At 40.9% G+C, this 17927-nt stretch overlaps 1 protein-coding gene across 2 annotated transcripts in view; it reads right to left on the bottom strand.

The window, feature by feature from the left end:
* The window catches only part of SLC22A15 (solute carrier family 22 member 15), a 489469-nt gene that overhangs the window by 376942 nt on the left and 94600 nt on the right, over positions 1-17927 (bottom strand). For both annotated transcript variants that reach the window (XM_089687779.1, XM_089687778.1), the window contains exon 2: positions 9184-9327. In XM_089687779.1, the coding sequence (XP_089543905.1) occupies positions 9184-9327 (144 nt within the window). The remainder of the gene's footprint in view (positions 1-9183; positions 9328-17927) is intronic.

Here is a 17927-nt window from a genome sequence, read left to right on the forward strand (position 1 = left end):
GAGTTTATCTGTCCCGATCAGCGGTATTCCCTGCAGTACACACCCCCGCCCCCTAGTAAAACACTCCCCTCACACAGTTAACCCTTTCACTGCATAATAAAGTTAACCCCTTCCTCCCCAGTGACATTAGTACAGTGTCAATATTTTTTTTTTCTGCACTGATCACTGTATTGGTGTCACTGGGGATGTCAGTGACCCCAAGTCAGTTCCCCCCCAGTGTCAGAATGTCCGCCGCAGTCCCGCCATAAGTCGCTAATCGCTGCCATAAGTCACTGATCGCCGCCAAAAGTCGCTGATCGCCGCCATTATTAGTATTAAAAAAAATTTAAAATCCCAGTATCTTTCCCGCCATTTGTAAACGCTATAACTTTCACGTAAACCAATTAATTTACACGTATTGGGTTTTTTTGTAGCAAAGACATGTCGCAGAATGCATTTTGGCAGAAATTTATGACTAAATTTGATTTTTTAATTTTTTTTTACTGGACATGTTTTATAGCAAAAAGTCCAAAATATTGTTTTTTTTTTCCTCAAAATTGTCAGACTTTTTTTTATAGCGCAAAAAAAAAAAAAAAAGAACGCATAGGCGATCAAATACCACCGAAAGAAAGCTCAATTTGTGGGGAAAAAAAGGATGTAAATTTCATGTACCGTATTGCATGACCGCGCAATTGTCCGTTAAACTAGCGCAGCGCTGTATAGCAAAAAAATGGTGTAAATTGCAGTATCTATACCATAGTTTGTAGACGCTATAACTTTCACACAAAGCAATCAATATACACTTATTGGGATTTTTTTTACCAAAAACGTAGCAGAATACATTTTGCCCTAAATTTATAACCAACTTTGTGTTTACTATATATTTTATATAGCTGAAAGTAAAAAATATCGTTTTTCTTAAAAATTTTTGGTCTTTTTTTGTTTATAGCATGAAAAATAAAAAGCGCACAGGTGATCAAATACCACTGAAAGAAAGCTCTATTTGTGTGAAAAAAAGGACGTAAATTTCGTTTGGAAGCGACATTGCATGACCGCGCAATTATCAGTTGAATTAGTGCAGCGCCGAGTAGCAAAAAGAGGCCTGGTCATTAAGGGGGTAAATCCTCTGGAGGAAAAGTGGTTAAATAGCATATGTGATGAAAGAGTGCAGCACTGTGAATACAACCAATAATGATGCAAATGATGGAGATGTAAAATTACGTAAAGTGTCAAGTGCATATAAACCAAGTTATAAATGATAAAACAATGTGCATAAAATAAACTTATAAGCAATCAAATGAATAAATTAATTTCAATAAATTAATAAAAACTTCCAGTGTAAGTGCAATATTGTCCTTAATTGTGAAGTAAAAATCTTGTGCTCATAACAAGGGAATCCTGTAGTCAGGTGGAGGTATGTGACAAATATTTCATTCAGGTGAAGTGTGGAATGTGGTAAAAATGCTCTTAAGCTGGTCATCATTCAACAAAAGTAGCAGGACCATAAAAAAGCTCTGCATTGAGCAATTAAATCAGCAGAATCCCAGGTGACATCAAGCTGTAAAGCAGCCCCAGTACCCAGAGGAGGGATATCCTTACCAGGCTGTACATCCATTCCACCTTAAAGGGGACCTCTGGCTGATTTCATCATATAAACCATACTGCGTATTTTAAATGCACATCTGGTGAGTGTGCATTTTTACCACATTCCGCACTTCACCTGAATGAAATATTTGTCACGTGGAAAATACCTCCACCTGAATACAGGATTCCCTTGTTATGAGCACAAGATTTGTACTTCACAATTAAGGACAATATTGCACTTACACTGGACGTTTTTATTAATTTATTGAAATTAATTTATTCATTTGATTGCTTATAAGTTTATTTTATGCACATTGTTGTATCATTTATAACTTGGTTTATACGCACTTGACACTTTATGTAATTTTACATCTCCATCATTATTGGTTGTATTCACAGCGCTGCACTCTTTCATCACATAAGCATCTAGATGTGGTGAAGACAACTTGTTGAAACTCAAACCAGTCAGAATGGGAAAGAAAGAGAATTTAAGTGACTTTTAACTTGGTATGGCTGTTGGTGCCAGACGGGCTGGTCTGAGTATTTCAAAAACTGCTGATCAACTGGGATTTTCACACACTAATATCTCTATGGAAATTGACACTCATCAGACTAGGCAACTTTTTTCCAATCTTCTATTATCCAATTTTAGTGAGCCTGTGCGAATTGTAGCCTCCGTTTCCTGTTCTTAGCTAATGGAGTGGCACCTGCTGTGGTCCTCTGCTGCTGTAGCCCATCTGCTTCCAGGTTCAATGTGTTGTTGGTTCACAGATGGTAATCTGCATACCTTGGTTGTTTCTGACATCAACAAGGCATTTTTCGCCAGACAACTGGCGCTCACTGGATATTTCCTCTTTTTCGGACTAGTCTCTGTAAACCCTAGAGATGGTTGTGCATGCAAATCTCAGTAGATCAGCAGTTTTTTAAATACTCAGACCAGCCTGTCTGGCACTATCAACCATGCCACGTTCAAAGTCACTTAAATCCCCTTTCTTTCCCATTCTGATGCTCAGTTTGAACTTCAGCAAGTCATCTTCACCACATCTAGGTGCCTAAATGCGTTGAGTTGCTGCCATGTGATTGACTGATTAGCAATTTGCGTTACAAAGCAATTGAACAATTGTACCTAATAATGTGGCCATTGAGTGCAGTTGAAAACCAAAAAGCAAAACCGTTGCAATAGCCTCCATCATGTGCAGACAGTTTAAACCTCAACTTGTTGTACAGACTTAAAGTGATTGTAATCTCTCACCTTGTAAAACAACCCAATAAGTTTAAAATAGAAATGACAGGCAAACCTTTTGTGTGTAGATATAAAAACATTATAAATACCTTTTTCCCCTTTTATAAATGTGATCACATACCCTTTGTTCTTTCTGCTGCACATAGATCTGGGGAGGAGAAACAGCAAAACACTGATCTTCCTAGTGAAAGACTGTGCAAAGGAAGTAATATCAGAATATGTCTGATAATTGGAGGAGAGCAAGCGAAGTTCCCAGCATAGTTAGAAAACTGACCATGGTGTGTTCTCCTGCTTAGTGTCACTTTTTAATAGGAAAGCAGAGAGACTGGAACGAAAACCAGTAATTTCACACAAAGGAAGCAACATAAAGAGAAAAGGATACATTTTCATAGTACATGGTACGGCAAGAACATAACAGAAATATGAAATGTTCGGTTTACATATTCTTTAAGCCTGTCCCACCATTCAGTCATCCAACACTAGAACCTCAGAGGAAAACAGGCACTCTGCTTTTGGACTGCTGAATGGCAAGAACATTTAGACACACCAAGGACTACATAACAAGAACACAGGGTTCAGGCTAGCTCCTTGTGTTTTGGATGATTTAAGAAATATTTGCAGGTAGCTTTTAGTGCCTGCTTTCCAACACATTCATACTTTAAACATGGACATACAGTTGGCAAGGTTCACTTTCAATGGATAAGTGCATTTTAAAAATGTACTTATCCTTTTATGCTCCCCTCTCCTTGCCCAGCACTTTGCACATAGACTGTACAAGCAGCAGAGCACTTTTCATTGATGTTAATGGAGGCCATGGCTCACATGCATCAGTACAGCTCAGAAGAATTCTGAACATTTCACCTCTGGGCTGTGAAGTGTTCAAAAGAACACACAGGAAGGATCTAGATACAGAGATATTATAAGTAAATATAACATATGTTCAAAATGCCTGGAGAAAGGGCAAAAAAAGATTAAATACACTTAAAGTCCACATAAATAATCACGTCATTTAAAGTGGTTCTAAAGTCTAAACATATTTTACCTTAATGCATTCCCTGCATTAAAGTAAAAAATATTTAGGTAGCAACATTGCCCTCCTCACCCCCCTTACACTTACCTCAGTCCTCACTTGATCCAGCTCTGTGCCTGTCTGTAGCAGCTCTCCTCATTCTCACAGGCTTTGCTGAGGCAGCGGGAGCCATTGGATACCACTGCTGTCAGTCAAATCCTTTGACAAAGGAGGCTGAGCAGCACTGTCTTGTCTATGGACCCAAGCAGAGCGGCTCAAGATTAGGCCCACAGGTGTGCAACAGTAGGAAGCAGATTCCTATGGTGGCACACCAAGAAGAGGGCCCATTCAATGGGAAAAAAAAAAAAAAAAAAAAAAGAGTAGGAGCCCAGAGTGCCAGTGGAAGAGCCCAGAAGAGGAGGATCGGGGCCGCTCTGTGCAATTCTATTGCAGAGAGCAGGTAAATACAACATGTATTTATTAAAAAAAAAATCTTTACAAACACGCAGCTGGGGTATCATGTGATTGCTATGATTAGTCACAGCGATCACATGATTACAATATAAACAAGATAAGTCATGCATGGTTTCCATTTATGACTGCTTGCTTAAGTGTTGTGAAGCTAGGATTTCCCAACACCTATTACATGGTACTGATGTAGCAATTGCTTTTGGTACAAAAATCAATATTTCCAACAAATGAAGGTCGTGAACACTATAATGGCAAAGTAGGAAGAGGAAGTCATGTATAGAAAGCGGACTGAACTGAAATTGTACAAGCGCTATAAACGATAACATTGTCATCGTATGGGGGCGGCAGAAGGTTTGTCTAAGTTTCTGAGGCAATAAACTACAATAAATATGGTTTTACTTTTACTTGAACATGGCATGACAAACAGATTGACTATCTTGAACTTTTTAAGGAAAATGGAAAAATTTGTACAACTTTTTTTTTTTTATTATTATTATTAACCACTTCAATACCGGGCACTTTTACCCCCTTCATGCCCAGGAAAATTTTCAGGTTTCAGCACTCTCACACTTTGAATGACAATTGCGCAGTCATGCAACACTGTACCCAAACTAAAATATTATCATTTTGTTCACACAACTAGAGATTTCTTTTGGTGGTATTTGATAACCACTGGGGTTTTTATTTTTTGCTAAATTAGCAAAAAAAAAAAAGACTGAAAATTTTGAAAAAAAAGACTTAAGAAATAATCCATATAAAATTAACAGGAACCCATTAGCCTCCAGTGCCATCATACTCAAGAACTGAAACCTACCTGGAGTATCCAAAAGTACAGGGTATAAAGTGCACATTGCTATCGTAAAGAAAGCTGAAACACAACTGCCACTGAATAATATTCACAAAGTAAAGCACCATATCTCTGTCTGAGGACTACATATTTTCAAAGATTTTATGGACAGCTGAAATCAGAAAGACTCTTGATGGCCCTGTTGTATGTTCACCAATAGACACGGGTCACCATTTGAAGTCTGACACTAGCTAGGTGGGGGTTGTAATAGTAAGGGCTGCCATTACGAAGGATGAACTAGTTGGACCTTTTCAGGTTAAAGGTGGTTTCAAAATCAACTAAAACATTTGCTGCCGGTTTTTGAATGGTTCTTTCTTAAAGCAGCAGTACACATACAAATAAGCAGCATTCAAGAAGGCCATGATCTTTATGCAGATCAGTGCTCCATTACATGCATACAAGTATGCAACTGCTTGTCTAGCTAGCAAAGGCCTCAAAGATAATGGATTAATGATCTGGTCCCATTTCTCACCTGACAATTCCTATTAAGATCTTGTGGGCCCTTCCCAACAGTAAGTATAGAAAGGGAAGGCAATACACCTCTTTGAACAGCATTTGGGAGGCAGTGTTAGCTGATTAAGCAAAAGTTGAAGAAAAGAAAAAAAAGATACAGACTCTGAGGATGGGAGGCTGAAGGCACTGAAAGGGAAAGGTGGTATATGGCCATGTGTATATATAGTGAATATGACTTTCACCAAACATTCAATGGTGTTGAATTAATAATGAAAAGAAACATTTATATTCACCTGCAGCAAATGTCAGATTAACTGCTTTATAAACACTGTATGCCTCGTAAAACATGAGAATAAACAAGTGAGTGAGCAAAAAAAAAAAAAAAAGAATTGTAATTCAGTTGCTTAATAACTACACACATTGCATACATATTTTCTCCTAAAATGTTAAACATTTGTGTTTGATGTAAAATATAATTTTGAACTGACTAAAAGCATGATAGCATTTTCCCAATATTTGTAAACTAAACATATAGTATTACTTCTTGTCTAATAGTCACATCAAGAAAAAGCCGTTTTAAAAATGCTTTTGCACAGGATTCCTATAACTTTCACACGATTCATACATTTTTCCAAATGGATTTAATTGGATAAATGTGCGAAACTTAAAGTGGAGCTCCACCCAAAAGGGGAAGTTCCACTTTAAGGCTTTGTCCCCCCTCCCCATTAAGGATTGGCACCTTTGGGGAGCTGGTACCTGATTTGACAGGCACCCGCTCCCATTTCAGCTGCCATCGCCTAAGGCAAGTGGAAGCGGAAGTTGTCCTCCCCCCTCCCGCCCCGTAGTCTTCTAGGACACTTGACAGGTCCCAGAAGACTAGGGGTCCATTCACAAAGCACAGCGCTTCTCACACATGCGCAGTGGGCTCCCGGCTGTGAAGCTGCAAGTGATCATAGCCGGGTGCCCACACTGAAGATGCCGGAGCCAGGGAGTGAAGACGGCCGGTAAAACCAGCAGTGGTGAGGACACCGCAGGACCGAGGGACAGGTAAGTGGCTGTATTTAAAAGTCAGTTTTTGTAGCTGCTGACTTTTATTTATTTATTTTTTTTTTCAATTGGAACTCCACTTTAAGAGAAAACTGTACAAATCCTGTGTGAAAACATTTATAAATAGAACCCTTAAAAGTAGAACTATAAGTACATTTTTCATTTTGGATAGAGCAAGGGAGGGTTAAAACCCCTATCTGGTTTTTCTTTTTTTTTTTTTTCGCCATCTGTGTCCCATTGCAGAGATTTCCCTGTGCTTCCTGTTCCATAGCCTAACAGGAAGTGAGAGAAAATCCCTACAAATTAAGGGAATTTCTTGGGGACCCCATTGGAAGATTTTCCCTCTATTACCCTCCTGAGGACAACCCAAAATGTAGAATTTTCTTTTACCTTCAGTTTCAATGATAATGGTAAACAGAACACATAGAAATGGTGAATCTCCCTAATGGGGGCACAGACGATAAAAACTGAAAAGCGTTCTAATCCCTCTACACTCTATAAAAAAAAATTTTTTAAATTGTGCCTTTAGTTACACTTTAAGTGATCTATGTGAAAACTTTTTGTGGAGGAACTGCTTCACTTATTGATCTTTTATCGTCTTAGTGAGACTTCTGCGCTACCTACTGTATTTTCTACAAAGGACTCATAAGCCTCCCTAATGTCTCATAGAAACAAAAATTGTGCCAAATATACAGTGAATCAAACACTATGCTAACGTGTGTCTAGGGTGCTCCTCACATTATAATGCATTCCCGACTGACCAGAGAGATGTTTAGTACAACATATGCAGCGCTTCCTATGTATCACTTACATAGGGAGTGCTGCATATGTTGGATATATGGAGGAAGATATATGTGTATACTGTTATGATGGATTGGGAAATCTTAATAGACTGGTGCATTTTGAATGTTATATATACACAGTGTGTGTGTAAGCATTTAAAGTGATACATAGGATGCACAGCATATGTTGTACTAAAATCAGCAGTTCTCAACCTGTGGGTCGCGACCACTTTGGGGGTCGAACGGCCCTTTCACAGGGGTCGCCTAAGACCATTGGAAAACACATATTTCCGATGGTCTTAGGAACCGAGACACCGCTCCTCTATCCGTCTCCAGGCAGGTCCGCCCACATGCAGATACGCCCACATTTCCATGAACCGCGATGTGTGGGCGGGATGACATGCCGCCCCTGTCATCTGGCCACACACCTGGTATCGCTCAACAGCTCTGCCTCCTCGCTGGTGATTGGCCGCCGGAACTGTAGCTCAGGTGAGGCACACAGGCAGCCAATCACCGGCGAGGAGGTGGAGCTTGGAGAGGAGGAGCTGAGCAGCAGCGCGAATATCAAAGAAGATCGAATGAGGGAGCAGCTAGAGCGAGTGAAGAGGAGAGCGGCAGGAGAAGGAAGACAGCTGACCGGTAAGTGTCTGTACCGTGCAGATGGTGCTGCTGCAGCCAGGAATGCTGGCTGTAGATGGGAGAGGGAGGGAGGGAGCGAGCCCAAGCTGGAGCAGGGGTCAGCAAGGTAAGTATTATTGGTGTCAGTGGGAGGAATGGTGCCCCATCATTGGTGTCACTAATACCAATGATGGGGCACTATTCCTCCCCCCACTGACACCTACAATGGGGCACTATTCCTCCCCTCACTGACACCAACGATGGGGCACAATTCCTCCCCCCACCGACACCAACGATGGGGCACTATTCCTCCCCCCCACTGACACCAACGATGGGGCACTATTCCTCCCCCCCACTGACACCAACGATGGGGCACTATTCCTCCCCCCCACTGACACCAACGATGGAGCACTATTCCTCCCCCCCGACACCAACGATGGGGCACTATCCCCCCCCCCAGACACCAATGATGGGGCACTATCCCCCCCCTCCCATACTGACACCAATGATGGGGCACTATTCCTCCCACACTGACACCAATGATGGGACACTATTCCTCCCACGCTGACACCAATGATGGGGCTCTATTCCTCCCACACGGACACAAATGATGGGGCACTATTCCTCCCACACTGACACCAATGATGGGGAACTATTCCTACCACACTGACACCAATGATGGGGCACTATTTCTACCACACTGACACCAACGATGGGGCACTATTCCTCCCACTGACATCAGTGATATGGCACTACTCCTCCCACTGAAAAATTACAGTTATGAAGTAGCAACGAAAATAATTTTATGGTTGGGGGGTCACCACAACATGAGGAACTGTATTAAAGGGTTGTGGCATTAGGAAGGTTGAGAACCACTGTACTAAACACATTGGTTTTTATTACATTTGGGAAGATACAAATAACTAGACATTAAGATGTGGCTATGGCAAGTGTAGGATAGATTATATAAAACAGGGTTAAATGTGGAGTCTTCCTTTTTAAATGATCTAGGTTGAACAAAGGAACACAGACACAATACAGGCTTATACAGTACTACCGTTTAAAAAACGATAAGGCTAAGAAATTATCAATTTAGAAATTACATTTCTTATCTGCCACGCTCCCTTCAAGTGCTCAGAATTATACTTGCCTCAGATACTATGGAAGTGAAGTTGTTTGCATATCGGATATGCTTGATAAATTCTTCATCGCTGAGGCCTTCTTCCGTATCAATCTGATATTCTGGTACAGCGCCCACAATGACAATCAGCATCGACTGAAAAGCCACATACACCTAACAGCAACAACAAAACCAAATCATCAGTTAAAAATGGACAATATTATTTTATCTACTACTTTATTAAACATATAAATATAACATTTATAAAGTTTAAGTATGGCAGTTTTTACATTTTCCGAATGAATACAAAGTGTTCTCTGATTGGAAAAAGTGGAGATCATGGCATTACCACCTTGTCTCTGTACCTCCGATCTTAAAAATTTTGCACTCATTGAGAAAATGCAAAGAGTTCCCCGAATGATGCCTATGCCAAATGAGTGACCTCTTCAGTAAGCAGCAGAGCAGATGCTCAGCATGGGACCCATAAGCTAGTGGAGAGCACAGATTTCCAGCTTCCACAGGGATCCCACATGTACAGCACATACTACTTACATTAGTCCAAACCAGAACAATGTAAATATGCAAACATTGCCATACCTAAACTTCAGCTTTAACAGATACCTAATCCCAGCTACAAACTATGCTTGTTTACATCTCCCCAAATGTGCTAGGTTTTTAGGAGTGTATTAAGCCTCCCCTGCACACTGATGCATTAAGAAAAACAACCTAAAGCAGCTCATTCCTTCCGAATGGGTTGGCAGTACACGTTATAGTGGTTGTAAACCCTTCCAAAATTCACCAACAAAATTATAAAAAGTTATACTGATAAAGCATAACCTTTATAATCTGGAGAACTAGGACCTTATTCAGTGTAAATTAAGTCAAAACAAACAAAGCACTAAGAGGGCCCAGAAAATAGTGAGAGGGCCACATCTAGTCTAAAAGACATTAGTTTGACATGCCTGGCCTAACCAGGCAAACAGAGGCTCTGTCTAAGAACACTGCCTGGTTTATGACCACTGGTATCTGGACCAATTGTGAGTGTTAGGCATATGTAAACACCTTTTTTGCTGCATCCTACAATTTAGCACAATGTGGTGCATATAAGCAAGACCATGTCAGGGTTTAGGTCTGCTTTAATAGTCAAATATCGAACTGTACAACAGCATTACTGCATCTTTATGAAAGTTACAAAACAGATCTTTTAGTGATTACAATGCCAGGAGACTGGACAGGCTGGACTCTGTTTGCATGATAAGACTACAAACAAGCCAAGAGCAAAGCCCAAATCCCCATTCATATTATCTTTATACATAATAGGGCCATCATATTTTGTAGCATTTCACAGTAGGATATACAATAAACATCAATGAATATTTAACAGTAGAGACTGCTGAATAGTCCTGCATGTTAGAATTAACAATCCAAAATGACCAGTGAGCAAAAAAAAGAAAAACCTTAGCATTTCTAATACAATGTAAGCACTTACTATAAATTATTTTTCCTAAAGTCCAATAAGGGACACAGGAATTGTAGAAATTTTTAAATACCGGTAGTCAGATTGTACTGCCACATTGCAGGAGGTTGAGAAGAAACGCTAAGCCAGCTCATGTAAAACTCCACCTTCAGCAGTCATGGTTACATTTTGTGACCAAGCAGAACAAGAGCCAATAACAATAAGATTTTACATGAAGTACAAAAATCTTATTTTCTTTATTGTCCTTTATGAATTTTTACAGTTCCTGTGCCTCTCAGCGCTCAGCCCAGCAGAGGGGTAAAAAAACCCAACCACTAATCATTCCAACAGATATGGAGATCATACTACAAAAGTACCTGAAGTAATGAACACCTGAACAAAGAATAGATGGAGAAGAGCCAACCAATATAGAAATGACCACAACCAATGGAAAGAAATGTTTTCTGGGCCAAGTCCCATATCATGTCGAATAGTAAAAAAAAAAAAAAAACAGCTCAACCCTTTACTTCAGGGAAAGGAAGCTTGGACAGAAAAACCATGTCCAGGGAAAGGACCGACCAGTCAACAGCCATTGAACATTCCTAACCCTTAACTTCAGGGAGCAGGAGATACATAACAATGGATGTTACCTGATAGAAAAGTTATCCCTTAAAAGCAGTATTTAACCTTCCTATCCTTTACAGCAGGCAAGCTGCAATCTTGGCCTCTGTTTGATCTACATTTGCCATGGTGCTGCACATGTGATCAGTTATGACACCAGAAATTTGATTGACAGTTCAATTTAGCACGCAAGCAGCTGTGGCAGTTAGCAGACAAGAAGGATAAGATGTCGTCCTTCCAACCAACACCCATGAGTGTTTCAGGGCTGTGGTAGCCACACTGCAACCTGCCGAACCAGAATTAAAATTCTATGAATCACCCAACCTACCCCTGTAAAGAGCAGAATCCACCACCAAGATGTAAGAGGTAGAAAACCTTGTACTAGCAGTAGGAAAATTCACCAGAAGGATAGTTCCTCAGAAAACCACAAGTCAATAATCCTACAGTAATCATGTCCTACAAAGGCACAAGGACTTACACTTTCCCATTTAGGGGAAATTGCAGCAGGTTAACAGTGGGTCCCATTTCCTGACTGTCCAATAAACTACAGGACCTTACAACAAAGGATACTTCCTTGCTACAAGGAAAAAAGAAAAAAGAAGGGGTGTTCACATGTACAAAGTGGAGATCTTCAAAAGATAGCTATATATCTAGTTAAGGATTGCAGACAGTAGGACCCTTGGCTTGCACGGACTGAGAATATCTAGAAAACTGACTCTCTTCTGGGAAAGTCTCCTGAGTGATTCAGGGTGAGGATGCCAGGAAAAGGTACAAGAGGGAATACAAGGTTCAGTACAGAGAGCAAGGCACAGATCTGCTGGAACACATGGAAAGCCAGTTCCTTACTATGGAAGGGAGCCATAGGGATTGATCCTTATTGATCGTATAGGTCAAGAGGTCCCTCAAAAGAGGGATAGGGCTGGCGGACATCAAGCACCACAAGGGGCGCAATCATCCATGATGGAAAAGGACTTATCTGCAAATCAATAGGAAATCATTTCCATAGGATAGGCTCCTATCAAAGTAGGTATCAGAGATCTGAGGATATAGGTAACCAAAACACACAGGGGAACTGGAATGCAGATTTACCCAATGAGTGATTAGGGACATCTGAAGGTGTCCATTTCAAAAGGTCTAGAGTACAAGCAGTAGAATGAACAAAACAGGTCCCACTTGCCAAACTGGGGGCACACCTTCATGCAGACTAATTAAATGAGACAGAGGGCTTATAGTGTTTTTTATCTGTGGCGTGAGTGGGAGGTTTACTCGGTTTGTTAACGAGGTACTTCTGTGGTAGATAAAAGTTGGGGTTCTTGCAACCCATTCACAACATCACCTGCATTGAGGCAAGCACACATTACAGCCAACGGTGCCATCAGGAATTACACTGTTAAGGGCAAGACTGAAGATACAGTTTCCCTTAAAGGGCAGGCGAATCAGATGTTCCTTGTGCATATACACTCACCGTCCACTTTATTAGGTACACCTTGCTAGTGCCAAGAATATATCCCCCACACCATTTCACCACCACCAGCACCAACCTGAACCATTGATACAAGGCAGGATGGGTCCATGCTTTCATGTTGTTTTACACCAAATTCTGACCCTACTGTCTGACTGTCACAGATAAAATCGAATGCCCATTCTCCTCTGACATCAACAAGGCATTTTCATCCACACAACTGCCACTCACTGGATATTTTCTCTTTTTTGGACCATTCTCTGTAAACCGTAGAGATGACTGCATGAAAATCACAGTAGATTGCAGTTATTTTAAATACTCGGACCAGCCTGTCTGGTATCGACAATCATGCCACATTTAAAGTCACTTAAATCCCCTTTCTTCACCATTCTGATGCTCGGTTTGAGCTTCAAGTTGTCTTCACTACACATGATTGAATGCATTGAGTTGCTGCCATGTGATTAGCTGATTAGCAATTTGTGTTACCAAGCATTTGAATAGGTGTACCTAATAAAGTGGCTGATGAGTGTAGATTTTCCTTGTGCACTGTGATGGAGGAGCCGAAATTAAGGGATTTGATCCACAGTAACAAGGTTTCACAAATCAAAGTCACTGCCAACAGAGATTGGAAAGTCAATCCAGTTAACTCAGACTGAGACCTAATTAGAGAGTCCAACTGTCTATCAGTGAAATCCCTAGATATAAGAACACAAATAACCTGTTTAGTAATATGCTTGTTTAGGTGTATGACTGGAGTGTCTATAGTGGGCAGAGGCCACTTAACAATAAATTCCTTTTCAAAAGGGAAAAATCTCCTTCACATTCACAGAAGGGACCCATAATTCTATAGCTTCCTTCCAGTCCAGGAATACCGAGTGAAAATTTCTGCAGCCATAGGGGTTCCAAAAGACCCTAGGCCTGAAAAGGCAGGTTGATCCTCCAAATGCAGTGTAGAAAATACTGCATCAAACAAGTTAGAAACAATTTCTATGGGATTCGATCAAATTTAGTCTCTTCAGTACACTGCAAGGATTCTGACACTTAGAGATGAATACCCAGTACGGGCAGAACAGGATTTTATTATGGATGATGCTGGAGTGCAAAAACAAGCAGTTTGTTCTATTTGTGCAAAAAACGAACAAAAAGTCTTAAGTAGACATAAGAGACCTTGCAGACACATTAGAGGTCTTTGTCCCAATATGCAATATATACACTGCTCAAAAAAATTAAAAGGAACACTTTTTAATCAGAGTATAGCATCAAGTCAATTAAACTCCTGGGTTATTGATCTGGCAAATTAAGTATCAGAGGGGGTTGTTAATCAGTTTCAGCTGCTTTGGTGTTAATTAAATTAACAGGTGCTCTAGATGGGTAACATCCAAAACAGGAATGGGTTTACAGGTGGAGGTCACTGACATTTTTTCCCTACTCATCTTTTCGGACTGTTTTTCACTAGTTTTGCATTTGGCTGGGGTCAGTGTCACTACTGGTAGCATGAGGCGATACCTGGACCCTACAGAGGTTGCACAGGCCTTTCAACTCCTCCATGATGGCACATTAATACGTGCCATTGCCAGAAGGTTTGCTGTGTATCCCAGTACAGAGGTGATTCCAGGAGATAGGCAGTTACTCTAGGAGAGCTGAACAGGGCCGTAGAAGGTTCTTAACCCATCAGCAGGACTGGTATCTGCTCCTCTGTGCAAGGAGAAATAGGATGAGCACTGCCAGAGCCCTACAAAATTACCTCCAGCAGGCCACTGGTGTGAATGTCTATGACCAAACAATCAGAAACAGACTTCATAAGAGTGGCCCGAGGTTCTCTAGTGGGCCCTGTGCTCACTGCCTGGCACCATAGAGCTTAACTAGCATTTGCCATTGAATACCAGAATTGCCAGCTCCGCCACTGGTGCCCTGTGCTTTTCACAGATCAGAGCAGTTTCACCATGAGCACATGTGGCAAACATGAAAGGGTCTGGAGAAGCCGTGGAGTACGTTATGCTGCCTGTAACATCGTTCAGCATGAGCGTTTGGATGGTGGGTCAGTGATGGTATGGGGAAGTGTATCCATGGAGGGATGCATAGACCTCTACAGGCTAGACAATGGCACCCTGACCGCCATTAGGTATCGGGATGAAATCCTTGGACTCATCAGACCTTACGATGTTGCAGTGGGTCCTGGGTTCCTGCTGGTGCATGAGAATGCCTGGCCTCATGTAGCAAGTGACAACAACAGTACGTAGAGAGCTCCATGGAATGGGTTTCCATGGCCAAGCAGCTGCATCCAAGCCTTACATTACCAAGAGCAATGCAAAGCGTAGGGTGCAGTGGTGTAAAGCACTCCACCCCTGGACACTAAAGCAGTGGAGACGTGTTCTCTGGAGTGATGAATCACGCTTCTCTGTCTAGCAATCCGATGGACATGTCTGGTTTTGGCGGTTGTCAGGAGAACGGTACTTGCCTGATTGCACTGTGCCAAGTGTAAAGTTTGGTGGAGGAGGGACTATGGTGTGGAGTTGTTTTTCATGGGTCGGGCTTGGCCCCTTAATTCCAGTTAAGGAAACTCTTAAGACATCAGCATACCAAGACATCTTGGATAATTTCATGCTCCCAACTTTCTGGGAACAGTTTGGGGATGGCCCCTTCCTGTTCCAACATGACTGTGCACCAGTGCACAAAGCAAGGTCCATAAAGACATGGCTGAGCGAGTTTGTGGTGAAAGAACTTGACTGGCCTGCACAGAATCCTGACCTCAACCCGACAAAACACCTTTAGGATGAATTAGGATGGAGACTGTGAGCCAGGCTCTCATTCAACATCAGTGCCTGACCTCACAAAGGCGCTTCTGGAAGAATGGTCAAAGGTTCCCATAGACACACTTCTAAACCTTGTGGACAACCTTCCCAGAAGAGCTGAAGCTGTTATAGCTGCAAAGGGTGGGCCAACTGAGAATGTAACCCTACAGACTCAGACTGGGATACCACTAAAGTTGATGTGTGTGTGAAGGCAGGCATCCCAATACTTTTGGCAATATAGTGCGTGTGTGTGTGTGTGTGTGTGTGTGTGTGTGTGTGTACACACACGTTTAAATGCTACAGACTGTTGAGTATCCATATGATACCAGCAGGCACGTAAGGGTTAAATAGCCTGCTTTTGTTTGCTATAATGTCAGGTTGCATAACAAGTTAAGACTAGGGCACCATTTTTTTTTCTTACTATATGTGTGTACGTAGTATTGTAAAAATGTTGGCAGCAGAGAGTCAGAGAGTCAGTCAGTTTGGGTCACCAGAGGTCAGGCACCGTGAGGGAGGAGTGTCTGACTGCTGAAGATCAAGACCTTTGTGCACTATGTGAGAGCAGCAGTCCACCTCCCCAGATTACTGCTCACACAGAGCAGCTTGTATGGTTCAAATCATGTACATATGGAAAAAAAATATAAAATGATGCCATATTATTAATTTAAGCTTTAAATTTGAATACAGATATAAAGATAAACGCAATATAATAGACACTATTGCTAATATCAAAACTGGCCATGCAGAAACAGAGTTTATGTTTGTTCTCTACAGGTTTTTTTTTTTTTTTTTAATTAGCAAAACTATTTAACTATTTCATAAACACCATTATTTGGTCTTCAATTTTGCTTAATTACACATTCCTTGCCTGGCCTACCTTGATTGCTTAATTATATCTTATTGTGTGAGAAACACTCATATTGCTCAATGCATTAGTAGTGCCAACATGATAGTATGTCGTTTCTTGTTGTTCTAGAACAATACAACATTATTATTTGCTCTAAAGCAAGGTTAAAAGCAAGTTGAAAACAGAAACCTCCATTACTTTCAACTGAAAAGTTCATCCTCGCTTTGAAATATGGTGCCTTAAATGTTTCTACTGTAACATATATTTATCATACCCCTAAAGTTCTTGATAAAACCAAAAGGAATAAAACTTTTACTCTGTCACTTACTGCAACTAATCCCTATTCATAGCTTAGCAAAGAACATCATATATGATTTGATGTTCCAATCCCTTAGCGAGCATACAAAGTACAATGTATGTAAGGTATTCATTTTTATCTTATTATTGTCTGGAGTTATGCTTTAAAGTAGGTTACATGGTCTTTATAAATTGAAAGGAGGTTGTACATGTGTTAAGCTTAAACTATGTTTTCAAACAATAAATACACATAGCATTTCTTAATTTAACTTTTCCAGAATGTATTTTACATTTTATCTTGTTCTGGCAACTGTGATATTGTAAAACATAAAATATCACTTTGCAACTTCACCTATCTACCCATCTACCATTGCTATGATAGGCTTATAAATGATCCAATGAGTTTAAACTAATCAAAAACTCAGTCACTAAAATCTCACACACTTTAACACAAACATTTTTTTTGTAACACAGCACACTGCAATATCTGCTGTGTTTCAAAGTGTTGCAGTGTGGGTGCACTGGGGTGCCATCAAAAATAAATGGAACGCATATGCACTGTACAGGTGTGATTGTGTGCTAAGGGGTGACAGCACTCTGTAACACATTGGAAGTCTTTAGCTGGATTGCAAAATGCAATGTCTGGGTTTCAGGTGTGTTGCTGTGCCTTTAGGGAGGAGGGGGCTGTCTCTGGATGAGCCTGCTCTCTATATATGCACTGTCATATGTCCATTGGCTGGGAGCTCAGATAGTTTAGAGTTGGGGACCCCACTTATCAGAGGTGCCTTGACATGTCTGCATGGATTCCACATGCTTCTGCAAATGTATGCAACAAAAATCCTCTGTTTTTAACCAGAGTAGTGGAAACATATCTTTTAGTTATTTTGTAGACTAGCTGGTTTGCCAGGGAACCTTTATACTGTAACTCTCTGTTCCTGTCTGCAAATTGTGCTCCTGTGTTATCACCCTACTACGTAGGCTCTGATGACTAATGCAAGTGGTGGTATCACACACAATATGAAGACATGTTCACAGTTGTTACCCTCAGGAAAACACACCCTGAAAAATGCATTGCAGCCATCACCAGCAACATGATTCCCATTTTAAAAGTGCCCTATATACAGAAATGGTACATTCACACAGGCAATGAATATAGGGCATCATCCATCTACTTGTGCTCTCAAGTTAATAGTTATGGTCTGCACATTAGGTCAGCATTGAGTGGAATAGTGCCCACCAAACATGAAAGTGCATACTGAGCAGAACGTTGGGGAAAGGGGTGCTTGGAAAACATATGAC

Source organism: Staurois parvus, unplaced genomic scaffold (assembly GCF_062004578.1).
Source record: "Staurois parvus isolate SC_StPar_1 unplaced genomic scaffold, SC_StPar_1.0 ptg000437l, whole genome shotgun sequence".
NCBI lineage: Eukaryota > Metazoa > Chordata > Amphibia > Anura > Ranidae > Staurois > Staurois parvus.